General features: G+C 37.9%; 1 protein-coding gene across 7 annotated transcripts in view; it reads left to right on the top strand.

Annotated features, from left to right (window-relative positions):
- SLC38A9 (solute carrier family 38 member 9) overlaps positions 1-13,787 on the top strand; it is a 53,774-nt gene extending 39,987 nt beyond the window's left edge. For 6 of the 7 annotated variants that reach the window (XM_075021253.1, XM_075021251.1, XM_075021254.1 and 3 more), the window contains 4 exons: positions 2,074-2,187; positions 3,496-3,644; positions 11,303-11,392; positions 13,140-13,787. In XM_075021253.1, the coding sequence (XP_074877354.1) occupies positions 2,074-2,187; positions 3,496-3,644; positions 11,303-11,392; positions 13,140-13,305 (519 nt within the window). In that variant the 3' untranslated portion in view covers positions 13,306-13,787. Of the gene's footprint in view, positions 1-2,073; positions 2,188-3,495; positions 3,645-11,302; positions 11,393-13,139 lie in introns of those variants that run through there. The other variant, XR_012649090.1, reaches the window with a different exon arrangement.
- The last annotated feature ends 665 nt before the right edge of the window (positions 13,788-14,452 follow it).

The raw sequence follows: 14,452 nt of genomic DNA, 5'->3' as shown, positions 1-14,452 counted from the left end.
CCCTGATCAATCTCTGGCTCCTGCAGTTAATGGAAATTACTCATAAATATCTATAAGAAATCTAGATATTCAAATTTAGTATTCCTAACATCACTTTTTAGGATGAGCACTGGTGCTTTTGAAGATGTAGCTGTTATATAAAAACCTGTACCACTTCTCATGTCACTGAGGAGAAATTCTGGGAATAATTTAAAGAAAACACTATTGCTCAACTTCTGATGGAGATTGGTAGTCCTTAGTCAGTGACCAGTGCAAGGAGAGTGAAGACTAGAGAAGCATCTTCCAGCTACATGTAACTGATCAGCAGGAGGAAGAGGTTGCAGCTGGAAGTGTGCAGCTGCTGGGGACATGAGGGCCACCCTGGGGTATATGTTAACAGCGTATTGTTGTCTGATGAGAAATATCATTAGCCTTTTGCAGGCTGATGGGGAAAAAGACACCAGTCTTCTCCCCAAAAGCACTGGCAAAATGAGTGGGAGATTCCAGTTGCCTCACTAAAAACTGGCTTCCTCCTGAACTTTTCTTTAAACTCGTAATCTAGCATTTTATACTTTCCTCAGGAACAACCTTGCCCTCAGGAGACCCCAGAAAGGTATAGGATATGCTGCTTTTGTCAAGGAGATATTGTGAAGAAACACTTGGGGAAGTACTTCCATGCACAGATGTGAGCAAGCTTTGCTGATGCTCAGTGAGCTGGCTGGAGTCCATAATTATGATCCTGGTCTGGAAGCCATATAGTCCTAATCATTTGGTGCTGTGCCTGAGCTATTAAGACTTGCTTCTCAGTCACAGGAAAATAGGGTCATGTATTGAAGCATTACTAGTAATCCCTTAAGAAGCTGATAATTAGCAGCAGCTGAACAAATGGTTTGCTATAAGGTAATGAGTCTTTCGTAATGTAGCATAAGCTTGTACAGAATATGCTTAGTTAATAACTAGAAACCAATGGTCTCCTACTTTATTTCCAAAAAAAATTGATGTAGAAGAGTAACCCACTAAGTACATTGCTGTGAGGTCACTCTGATGTATATGTGGATTCTGCAATTTCATAAAGTGCTTGAGTAGATTTGCAGCTTATTTTCCAATACTACATGTTGCTAAAATATTTTAATTATTTTTGTGTAGTTGACAATCCTTTTATATATTAGATACTTCATAAATATAGTCAAAATTTTCAGAAGTGAACACTGAAGTTGAAGTTTAAATCCATATTTAGGTATATGTAATATAGTTAAATATGGATTTATGACCCTAGCTTCAGCAATCTCTTCTAAAAATCTTTGACTATTATTTAGTACACTTACCTGGGGTGTTTAGAGAGATTCAGTAATAAAGTGGGTAGGCAATTTTAAATGAAAGAGTCATTATAAAATACAATGCTAAAGCTAAAGGACATGTATACCTCTATGCCTAACGATGCCTTTCTGGTTTATTTATAATTTTTATTTAATGGTGTATTAGCTATGTCCTGTACCATCACACCATTCATACAGAAGCCTGACATACTAGTTTCTGATTTGGAGCCAGTGTGTGTGGATCATCCTCTTAGGTTTCAAAGCAGCTTCTTTACGTTATATCTGCAGTTGGGTAGGCTGATGTCTTTAATTGCAAGATTTTAGTCCTGACTAACCTGTCTCTGTCTTTGACAGCTGTCTCTGTGTCCCAGGGCTCTTAGTAGGAATAAGTGAATGTAAGAAAATAGAGGGGGGGTTCTTGTTTGTTTGTTTTAATAACTGGTGTATGTTTGTGTGTCCAACAATAACATGCTACATCTACTAGCATATCTGTTTCTTGGTGCCTTTTCTTTATGTAGATAGGTACATAATACCTGTCTAACTCCACTTTGGGGTATCTTCTTGCAGCTTTCTGATCTGATCCAGGACCAGATTTGAAATGCCCATTCAAGTAATAGAAAGTAAAAGTAAAAATGTAAAAGTAATAGTAATAAATAGAAAACAGTAGTAAATGTAGAAGTAACAGTAATAAATGCAATGGAAGTCTTCTCATGAGGTTTTTATTTTGCCTGTTTTGGTGTGTCAGTGCTGGCCAAAATAAGATTTTATTTTTCTTCAGGTGAGAGACCTCTCTATTGCATACTTCCTGGTGGGATTAACATATCTGTATGTTGGAGTGATAATTTTTGCATCTTTTCCTTCTCCACCACTATCCAAAGAATGTATTGAACAGGTGAGATATTTTACTGCAGTATATATTTGTCCTTGATCTTTTAATAAACATGTATTAAAAAAAAGAACTGCTACTGCTTCTTGCTTCATGACTCACCCTGGCAGACACATCTGTCCTTGACTCCAGTCAGTTGGCTAATGTCTCATGGGCACTACCACAAGCAGATGAGTAATGGTTGTGTTATCTCATTTATATTCATGTCTGATTGCTAGTGGTTCTGTAAAAAACAAACATTTAATAAATATTCTATGAAAGTGATGAAGAAAGGGCCAAAATGAACAAGTGAACAGTTGAGTCTTTAATATCTTTATCTTCTTTAATCCTGAAAAGTATTATGTTTAGTTGTGTGTGCAGTGACCAATCCCACTCACTGGGACTGGTTTCAGGTACTCCAGAAAAAGAAACTCATTTCAGTAGGAGTCCTCACTGTGGGTAAGTTTGGAGTCTAATACTTTGGTGAGCCTTGACAGCAGTGTTCTTCAGATAATAGCACCACATGAAACACTTTGTGAAGGCTATTAAACTCTTACCTGTTTATAGGTAAGGCTGATTCCCACACACTGAATTACTTCAAAGATAGGAGTTATCAACTGGTGATCCATTTTATGCCAGCTGTTCCATGTCTCTTGCATAATATTTAGCAATAAAGCAGCATTTAAAGGCTTCCTCTGACTGTAGCTTAGTGAGAACTGGTGCAGTTGTTTAACCATGAAGTAATTTTTTTGAACCATTTAAGATAATTTCATGGGGTGAAATCCCCAGTTAAATAATAGAAGACAAGTGATTTCCTTCCCATTTATTTTCTGTAGTTATCCTAAGTACTTACGAAGCCATTTGTATATTTCCATGATACTTAAGTCTTATAGTACTTTTTCAGATGTTCCCATGTGTAGTATATGATCCCTTCCTCATTTGTATGTGATCCAGTTTTACTGATTAAATAACTGGTTTTAATATTTAGATATTACCTGACAGGTAATAGGAGCATATGAATCCTAGGTGCCTAAAAAATCAGGTGGCTCTTCCACAGCCTTGATTATATGAGGATGTTCAGAAGATTAGAAAATAATTCCATCTTTAATGCTAACGTGAAAGCTGACATCAGCCCTGTAATATTAAAAAATCAGTTGGTATTTGGTGGCAAGGCAATTTTGAAAGAGGGAGAGGGTATTCCATGTTACGGAGCTCATTTAGCAATTTTAGTTGCTTGGCTTTTATCCCTTCCTTTCTTGCACGCAGCTATTAAAAATCAGGATATACATGTAATCAAGCCACCATTGATAAGTGTAACATTATTCCTGTGTTTAGAATTTTCTAGATAACTTTCCCAGTGATGACATCATGTCATTTCTTGCAAGAATATTCCTGCTGTTCCAGATGATGACTGTATACCCACTGTTGGGTTATCTGGCACGAGTTCAGCTGTTAAGACAGTTTTTTGGCAATGCTTACCCAAGGTAAGAAGTCTACTCCTTGACAAGAGCTTGGCACACTGCTTAACTGTCCTTATTTTGTCAGAAATTTGGCTGAGCTTCGGGGGATTTCCTTTGCTGCATTAGGTACATTTCAGAAGCTAATTTCACAATGTTTGTGGAGTCAGGGCGTGAATAGGCATTCAAAATAAACTTGTGTGCAGATCAGGACTGCTACAGCTTGGCAGAGCAGAATTGGGGGGGGTTCTTTTGTTTTAGCTCTTCATTTTGTCAGTAAACATAGGAATTTTGTCAACACAATTCCTTTGTGTTATGCATTTATATGGCGAAAGAAGAGTTATACAGGAAAAAAATTTTGTTCAGAAACATTTCATGAAGTAGTCTTTAAGCTGTGAAGGACATACCCTCTGGATATTAACCTTTCAGGGTGCCATATGTGTTTTTATTGTGCATAATTAGTAATCAGCCATCTGTTTTTAAACAGAGCTAATAGCTGAGTGAGTTGTTAGCTGTGTTATCTAGGCTGCTGCTATGCTTATAAAAATAGCTTTTCACATGCTAATTTCAGAGATGAGCCCCACCCCTGCATTTGTACACTGTCTGAACTCCAGGGGAGAGCTGATCCAGATTTCAATTTTAGTTTGTTTTTTTTTAAATAAAACCTGGGACATTTAAATTTGGAGTATTGTCCAAATTTGTCACAGCTGAGAAGTTGGCATTTATCTCCGAGTTTCTTATTTTATATTGTGAATTGCTGTTGATGGAGGATAGGAGAAAAATATCCCAGAAAGAAATGTGTATTTCCTCTGTGGCATCAGCAGTAGCATACAGGTCTGGGAAGATGTTCCAAGTTTCAGGTTTCTTCTATGTCCTAAAATAGGTATGAGAAGCTCTAGAAATTGGATGCCTAAAATTAGGCAGTGAAATAAGTGCCTACTTTTTTTTGATACTAAATTGTACGCAGTTCAACGTTGAGATTTTTAGGAACTGCTGCAAGTTACTCTTGGAAACAAGGCCATTGATTTAAGTGCTAAACATGGATTTCACAGCCACTGGGAAATAGCCATGTCCTTTATATTATGTGGATGTGCCTCTTCCTATCTCCTCCCTCCAGTTACTCCCTGACCAGAATGGTTTTTGTTTCCCTCATGCCCTCTCCTAGAACCTACAGCTTCATACCAGTCTCTTCTCAGGTTAATTCCAGCTTGCTGTTTTAAGTCTGCATGGTATGACGAATGTGATGATGCAAATACTTGCTTGGTTCTTGTCTCCAGGATGTGCTGTGGGTTGCTTCACTCACTTGTTTTTTTTAAAGACTCCTTATAGGGAGGTATTTAAAGTTTCTGAAAAGTCAAAAATGGTTTCTAGGAAGCCACTTAAATCAATCCAACCTATAGTGATAAGGTAGTACATACTGGCTGGCTGGCTGTGTCTCCCTCTCTAGTATCCCAAGTATCTCAAATATAGCACAAAAATCACTCAGCTAACCTCCAAGCTTCAGCTTCTGTGCATTTACAACTGGCAAGGTCAGCCCTTAGTTTTTCTATGGAATTGGGACTAACTGAAGACTGGTAGCAAGCACAGGACCTGTCTCTTGGAGGATAGTAAAGATTTCCTGCGTGGTTGTGAAATATGTCTTTTGGTGACTGGTTCTCACCAGTAGCTAAAGCTGATGGAGGTCCTTTAGTAGCACTGTGCCTATATCACCTTTCTAGGAAAAAAATCAGTATTCTGAGTTTTTCCCCGAGTTGCTTTTATGGGGAAACATTTTGCAAATATAAGGAAGTGGCTCTTGCTGACATTTACTGGTGTCTCACTGGGGAGCCTGTTGAAGAACCTACGTGGAAATATTAAGTTCCATGACTTCTGTGTAGAAAAATGAGCACTCTAGTAGTAGTTATATATACTTGGCTTCTTTTATCGAAATATTCAATGTCCAGGGCTAATGGTTCTCGGGCAATAAGAAGAGTGACCTGCAGAGACTCAAGCTTTACCTCTTAGATGTATGCATAAGGCATATGTATGCATACAGATGCATACAGATGTATGCATACAGAGGGGAATATACCTGGTTACTTACTGGAGAAAATGTCTTTGTAAGTAATGAACCAAAAGGATGAAGCAGGAGAAAAAGAGAAGAACAGAAAGTGGGGTTCTGTGCTGTTCTTCTAGAAGCATTTAAAAAAAAACAAAAAAAAAACCCAAAAAACCCACAGTTTAAAATCTTGTATTTTTGTGACTGATTCTGTCCATTTACATGATTTTTCTGCCTTTTCCTGTTTTTATTTTCAGGTTGTGGAAGTGCGCTTTAGGAGTGTGCACTGATGGTATATCCATCCGTCTGTTTATACAGCACATTGGGCAGTGTGCTGAATTCATATTGAATGTGCATTTGAGGATCTCTGTTGGCTACCTCATTTAACACTGTGATTCAGTGTGCTAAATCACATGTATTTCCATAGGTGCATCCTTCCTATACTAAGCTTCCTTTGCAGCTGAGAGAATGTTTTAAATTTACCTTCTGGCTATAATTATCCCATTATTTCCTTTTTTACAAAGGAAACCAAGCAAACAAACCACACCTGCTCCTCTGGTCCAAGTCCCCATTATAAATTTACCTATCTTCCTTTTTAAGCCCTGGGTTGCTCCATACAGATGTGCTGCAGGTTTCACATGAACTGGAAGCTCCCCCACATGAAAAACCAGGCTTCTTCATATGAGCGATTGTTTGCAGATGTGGATACATGCTGCTGCCATGGATGGAGTTAACAGATAGCCATTATTAGCTGGAGCACTTGGAATTCTGGATGGATGTGTCTTAAAGCTGGCTGTTGATTGAATAGCTTGATCATGCATGTGCTTACAGGGCTGCCAGATAATTTTTATTTCCTAGCAGTGACTGTATGACTCAGATAAATTTGTTTCTTTGCTTTAACTCCTTTTTCTTTACTATTTATCTGTCACTGGGTATGATGAAGCATCAAGGTATCAGTTTGCTGTTTTGTAGTTCTTAGTCTTGACAATCGGTCTAATCCAAGGCAATTTCTACCAAAAGCAGCATCCTGTTTCTTATCCTGGCTTTTGCTGGTAGGCCATGGATTATCACTGGGTTATAATGAGGAACCATTTACTCACCTTCAGGGGAGCTTTTCTTGTCTGAAGACTGATCCCCATGTCTTCTGTCTCAGCGCTTTTTAGATACTTTGCAGTGCTATTTTTCTACTAACAATGCTTTGCTGTGTTTATCCATAATGTATCCTGCTAACCTGTAGTCTTGTGTTGAAGAAGCTCACTCTCTCTAAACTTAAAAGCTTAAGTAAATGATACATAACTTTTTCTTCTCCCAGGTTTCACATCAGGGGTCAGCTCAACAGTGGCAGCTTGCTTGACTGAAGCATAGAGGAAATGAGTAGCATCCTATGTCCTCTAGCAGTCAGGAGGAAAACAAAAGTCCCTCTGCTTCTAAGAAGGGGGATTCTCCTTCCTCTTATGTACCAGTCACTTCTGTCACTGCCCAGCTTAAAAACAAATACGTGTGTAGATATGCTGGGCACAGTAGTCTTCTGACAGGCATCATCACAAAACCTTCAGCCTTTCTGTGCTTCCTACAAAAGGTTTAGAGACAAGAGAAGGCATCCTAATTCCTTCTTTAATTTTGCAAAATGTATGCTAGTGTGCAGACGACAACATAGAAAGTGACGTACTGGGACAAAGCCCAAGGAACTCTTCATTCTCTTCTTCTCTCCCTGGTGTTGTAAAGGAAGGCCAAAATATCGTGTATTGGGAAATTACTTTCTTTTCTAAAGTAAGAAATGTTTCCAGTAGCATCTTTTAACGGGTGACTTAGGGCCAGAGGCATGTGGTTTATCTGCTGTTTCTTACGTGACTCTGGATCTTCTTTTGGGTACAGAAAGTTAGTTTTTTTATTATTATTATTGGCTCTTGGCTACAGTGATATTTGTGACAGAGAATTCCCTTGATTAATTATATGCTGTGCATAAATTGCTTTGTACAGTCATCTGATCAGTTTTTAAAACTTTTTAATATCTTTCCTGTTCTGAGAGGTTAAATAAGCTGATGGACAGAAATCACTTGGCTTTCCTTAAAGATCGTACTCCCTTTACTCCATGGTAGCCCAGCAGACCTGCCAGTTCTCCCACAGATGTGTGTCTTCTGATACAGTGAAATACATTTCTGCTGTTTGCATGTGTGTTATCTGCTCTTCACCTAGCTGCTTCTTAACTGCTGTGTTTCATAGTCTTTTGACTGATGTCACTTGAGTGAGATTTCCAGGAAGAAACTGCATTTTTAGATACAGTAACCTTTCAAAAATCCTTACTTAAATGATCCTGTTTTGCTTTTTTCTTTGCTTTCCTCTTTCCTTTATTGTGTATGTTCACCCTGTGACTCCATGCTGAGTCCAGCCCTTCTAGTTGCCTTGTGTCTGACCTGAGGGGATTTAAAATTAGTTTCTTTCTTAAAATGTCCCCTGCCCTAGGGTTTGCTTTCACAGTTTTCGATATGATTCTTACTTTGAGGATGCTAAGGTTACTTAGATATATGCGGTCACTGTTGTTCAGTGGCTTAACTGTAACTACCACTTCCTCAGGAGAGAACTTGATAGAGCAAGCCCTCTAATGACCTTCTGGCATACCAGGTTGTTTCTCAACTCTTGTCAATCTGAAAGGTTGCCCTTGCAATGGGGGGAAAAAAGCAAGGGGAAAGCTTGAATATTTTTTTTCCCTCCTCTCTACTATTGTTTTTGTGGGATTGCAGGATTTTTGCAGGTGAGCAGTGATTCCCTTTGTAGAAAAGAGCTAGAGTCTTCATCTGCCCAACCGAAAATATTGAGACTGAGGACAGAGTATAAAAGACAGAGTGTCATGTGCCATACTTGGATTGCCATGGGTGTGCCTCTTTTGTGAATTACGGCCTCCTTGAGGCAATCCAACCTGTGCCTCAGAGCAGAAACCCTAATCAGGCTGCCCAGGCAGACAATCCAGCCCTGGCATGGGCCACCCAACTCTCCTGCCATTGACCATAAGGAAGAAAGTTATGCTGCTTAGAAAACAGCTCTGTGCCAGGAGGGTGGTTAGGTAAAAGTGGGCCAAATCTAGAAGATGTCTAACATCATCTACATACTTTGCTTCCTATAGTCATAATAAGCAGAGGTGGTATGGTTATGCCCCCCAAAAATACTGTTTTTCTGACTGCCCTTTTGTGATGTGTGGTGAGGTGACCATTAATTTTACCATAAGCCAATGTCAGGCTGAAACGGAGCAATTTAGAACTTGTTAAAATGTCACAGGCGATGAGAAATGGTTGTCCCTTCTGGAGCAGGCCTGTGTGAAACTTACAGTCTTATGAAGAATACTATCTCAAATAATACAGCTACTAGTAGCCCTCGATATTAGATTCTTCTTTATTCAGAAGAATAGGGTTTTTTCTAAATGATAATGCCTTTCTCTCCACTAAGAATGTTTTTCTTTTCCTGTCTTGGAGCTGAGATGAACTATGAATATGTGCCTAGGGAAAAGAAAGGGGTTGCAGGTTAAACACCTGTTATCCAATAACGTGGTTACAACTCAGGCTGTTTCAAAAAGATAGAAAAAGGAACAAGTTTGTTCCGGGGGAGAAATACAGTGTAACCTTTTGCCCTGAAACAGATGGATTTAAATCCTTTTCAGACTTTTGATCTTGGTATTGTTCTTGAGGATCCTGCTTAATTGTAACAATTAAAACTGTAAAGCACCACTCTGCAAGTACTGAATTGTTTTGAAGGCTCCAGCATTTTGAGACCATTGTTTTCAATTGAACCAAAACACACTCCCCTCCCCAACCCAATTATTTTTTCCCAGATCAAGAAGTTGAAAAATGTTTTATTACACACCAAACACACACACGCCACTTTGCTTTTGAAGTTGTAAGAAGCTGGAATTAATGTTTTTAAAAGCAACAACTTTGAACTACAAAATCACTTGTTTTAAATCATGTGAGAATGAAATACTTAAGACTTTTTCCAGGTTTTCTGCTAAAATATTCTGAACTAACCCAAATCTGCAAAACATTTTTAATTACTAAACCTGCACTCTTTTTAATCCCTCTTGCTAAAAAATTAATCTCAGCAAAAAAAAAGAATGGAAGAAATGCTGTCATTTTCTGTGTTCATAAACTTTTGGCTTCAGTTGTGCTATCTGACAGTAAGATTTGCAATCTGCCGTATGTGTGGGGAGAGAGGAAGTAATTTTTAATGGCAAACAGTTTTTCATGAACAGTTTAGTTAATTGGCTTTCCTTAAAATATTAGAGAAGCAGTAAATGTTTGGTCCTTCTTTCCCTAATAGGTCTGATTTGGGGGATTTTGGTTTTTATTCTTGGATTTTACCAGGTTTATATCCAATTATGTATTTGTTAAAGTTTCAGCTGCTGTATTCCCACAGCTATCTTCAGTCTGTGAGGTACACATCTTGTACCACTTAAAATATCATGCACAAAATTAAAGATATTATTTCTGTCTTTTTAACATCAATTTTTAAGAGCGAATGTTAGATATAGTCCATATCTTAAATTATTCCTTTCTGTTTAAATTACCTCCATTCCCCTAAAGTTTAATAAGACTACTCTATGTCTCTAATATTTCTTCCTAACTTCAAAACTGGCAGCCAGCCTTTCAGCCATGGAAGTGGTCCCTTTTAAAAAGTTTGTTAGTTAGTGGCATCCTCCATAATAGATACTTTATACAGTTAAGAAAAAATTAGCTTACAGGTTTTGTTTATTTTAAGAAATCAAATCCTCCAGAAGAGTAAACAAAACCTGTAAGTGTATGTATGTTTCCTCTGTGTGAATTCTTTTTTCCCTTCATAGAAACAGCTGGGTGACCAAAATATCGCAGTTTTTTATTGTATTTCCTGACTTCACCTTACATTAAAATATGCCAACTTTTCATGTTCTCTAAAGAAAAATGATACTCTCCTGAGTGTCAGCTGTGTGCATCACTACACAGAGTTTGTCTGATGCATTAGAAGCTGCTTTTGCAGAACAGAAAATCTCCTTTTTTTTCATGCTTAATGCAAAAAGGAAAGCCACAGGAGATTATTTGTAAAAACAAATTCAACAAAAAATTCCAGCATAAATAGTACACAGGTCAAATATTGAATGATGTCCAACATTCTAAATGTTTGTTCTCTATCAAAATGCATTAGAGTTCAAGTTTTAAGGTGTTATTTTCCCCCTAGTATTCTGTGTAATGTTTTCCACTCGATGCACCTCTTCCTTTCTTCTGGTTTCCTTTAGTTCACTTTGAGCAATTCAGATCATTCTCTGAACAAGCTAATTCTTTCTTGTGGGAATTAAGTTATACAGTATTGTTTCTTTGGTATTTGAATATCCAGCTGAAATACTTGAGTGCTGAGTACCCCGTATGATGTTTTTCAGAAGAACTGCCAAATTACACATACTTACTCCTTAGGAATATTTTGAGTAAAAACACTTGATATTTAGAGTTTGGCACTCTGAATATTCAGTAGATGTTTGCGGTGAAATTAGTTAGCTTTATAGAGTGAGTCGTGCAAATGGAAATACCATCCATGTACCAGTTAAATGTTAGTGTAGATGAAGGATAATGGTTGTATTTTGTAATAAATACAGCATAGATTTTAACACACTTTCCTCACTTTCCTGTAGCGTTTTCCATGTGCTTGTCCTGAACGTAGCAATTGTAGGAGCTGGAGTAGTAATGGCAAGATTTTATCCGAATATAGGAGGTATCATAAGGTGAGTGTTGCTTGCACAGTGAACTTGCTTGTGGTGTTGCTGCATGTTTGCTTCTTGATGTTGTAAAGGAACAGTATGAGTGCGGGTAATTCTATCTTTATATTTTTTGAGGCTTACACCTTTTCAAGTTGTAAGTAATGATTTAGAAGTATAAGCAATCAGCTCTTTTAAAGTTCTGATAAGCAGCTATCTGTAATTGTGCCTCTGTATCTGAGATGATTGGGATGATTCCCCAAGTTTCATTGGAGCTATGCGAGAGCCTTTTAACTATACAAATGAAAGAATATGGTGTCAATAGAAAAAGTTACTTGGCTATTGTGTGGCTTCTCTCAAGTTTTTGTTTTGCGTTAAGACCGTTTGAAGCTGTTTTGAATGTCCATAATAAAAATCCAAGAAAGCAAATAACTTGAAAGGGCAAAGTGACATAAAAGTTGTACTTCTAAGTGATATCTTACATTTACCATGTTAATAAACACCTAGGATTTCTATAAGTGAGAAAGATTAGAGAAATAATCTAATGAGTTTTATTTTCTACATTTGACACCATTTTTGTAATCATTGTCATTCACTCCTTGTTCGCATCTTTATTACAGCAACCAGGAGAGGGAGGTGTTTAAAAATATAGAAATCTGCAATTATAAAACCAGAATGACAAGTTTAGGTCTGACCAGAGTAGCAGAATAACTTACTTTTGCTCGGTGGCTGATCTTTGAGTTTTTTTCCATTTCCTTTTATTTTTCTACCTCTCCTTTCAGTGAAAATTCTTGTACTCTAGTGGTAGAGATGGTCTAGTTATTAATTCCAATTAAATATTATGCAGTACATTTCTCTGTTTGCAAACTGATCCTGACCTCTGCTAATGTGTTCATTCTGTGCATAGTAATCAAACATTTTGAACAGTGAATTTCCAGCTGATAAATTGTCTATACACAGTCTAACTTAGGTACTTGCTGGTTTTGTGTTGCAGGTGGTTACTCTGTATTATGAAGTTTCCTCTGTCTAAAAGGAATGTTCAAATATTTGAAATAAAATATGTTGTTAGTTAATAATGCACATTGGCTGCAGTCTAGCTTAGTTAGGTGGAAACTCACAATGGGGGAAAATAATGAGAAGGTTTTGGTAAGCAAGGGAGTGGTTAGAAAAAGAACAGTTAAGTGTTTCGCTTGCTGTGGTTGATCATGTTACCAGGAGGGCATGTTGATCTTTTCAGGTCTGGAGAATGGTTTGCTAGAAGCTCATTAAATAAATTAAAATAAAAGCTGCAGATTCAGGAGGATTTCTCTGCTTACATGCTTTAACATGCATCCCCACATGGCTGGGATGCAATGAGATTTGCAGTTCTGACAGTAAAGGATGCCTAAAAAAGGATGCACTGTCCGGTCTTTTTTTGTTGTGTGTGACCGATTTCCCCAAAGAAAGTAGAAACATCAAGTCAAAGATAGGGAATTAGTCCCCAGAAGCATCTGGAGATGTGACTGAAACATCAGAGGCATGTCAGATTGTAACTACACAGGAGCAGGGGGCTGAGCAAGAGAAGGGCATAATTAAATGCCAGTGAAGGAGGTGGAGAACAGCAAGGAACAGTAATTGATGTTTAGCAACTGCACATAGTCATTGTTCAGCCAGACTGTTCATTGGTTTGAGGGGGAAAAATGACAACAAGAAATAAGAGTTAACACAAAGCATTCTTTTTTTTCTCCTCCCCCCCCCCCCCTTTTCTTCTTCCCCTCTCCCACCCTTTCCTCAGATACTCTGGAGCAACATGTGGTCTGGCCTTTGTATTCGTGTATCCGTCCCTCATCTACGTGATCTCCCTGCATCGTGCCGGGCAGCTGACGTGGCCAGCATTGATCATTCACATCTTTATAATCCTCCTTGGACTGGCTAATCTGATTGCACAATTCTTATTGTGAAAACTCCCCGTTCTCCCTGTAGCTGTTACAAGTGGTACTGTGACATTTGGCAACAGCCTTGAGCAACACTGTCACACATGAGAATGAACAGTCCTCAATGTGATCTTCCTGAGAAAAGCTGCACCTTTGAAACAAATTCAAACACATCTTTCAGGCGCTTGACAGGAAACCTATCTTGCTCATCTAAAAACACAGCTTCTTGAGAAGTGAAACGGTTCAGATTTGAGTGAGGTAGTTCTCCTGTTTTTCTTGAACATACATCAAAGGTTAATGAAACTCAAATATTTTAATTTTTTACAGCACACTTCTCAAAGCACAGTTTTCAGGCTCAGGCCATAGAACTCGTCTTCCCTCCAAAGGAATTGTCCTTACCTTTATTAACAAACATGCTTTTGCAGTATTGTTCAGTGACTGTTTTAAATGCTCTTTTGTTGCAGTTATTTTCCTGTTTTCTTTGGAAAATGAATAAATAATTGTCTTTCCTTTTTTTTTTTAGGTTAATTTATAGTCATTTGGGTCAAAATGCACTCTTAATTTTGAATATGCTATTCAATTGTTTTGGCAATGTTTTTCCTCTAGGAACTTCCAACTAAGAGAAACAATAAACTCATGTCTCAGTGTTTTATTCAGAACCAATATGTACACAAGTTATTTGTGATCTTATAATGAAAAGAGTCAGGAGGATTAAAAAAATTAGAACAAGACAATTAAAATTAGTATTCCAGGCTTGACCTCACTTCAACTCTGTTAACTGGGCTGTTATGTGCTGTGAAGTTGTCTTGTCAGGAGTTGCATGTGGTTTTATGGATGCATGTTGGACACAATGTTCATCACAGGCTTGCTCCCTCTCTTACAGGGTCTTACTCTAGTGGTCTCTCACTATGCTCCTCCACTACATTACTCTAGACATTTTGGATGTGAGCAGAGAGACAAAGCCAGCACTCTTCAGAATTGTGGACTAAGTCAAATAATTAAAGTTTTTAATAATTCCTAACAGAAGCTGGAAGAATCTGGGAAGGGTTTTGTTGTGGTTGTTTTTTTTTTTTAACTTCTTGTTTACTAACTAAGAGGGTGTACATGCATAAGCACACATACAACTTCCTTCACCTACCATCTGTGAGTCGTGAGTCTTAACCCAAAACATGCA

Source organism: Buteo buteo, chromosome Z (genome assembly GCF_964188355.1).
Source record: "Buteo buteo chromosome Z, bButBut1.hap1.1, whole genome shotgun sequence".
In the NCBI taxonomy this organism is placed as follows: Eukaryota; Metazoa; Chordata; class Aves; order Accipitriformes; family Accipitridae; genus Buteo; species Buteo buteo.
This window is presented reverse-complemented; position numbering and strand designations above follow the sequence as displayed.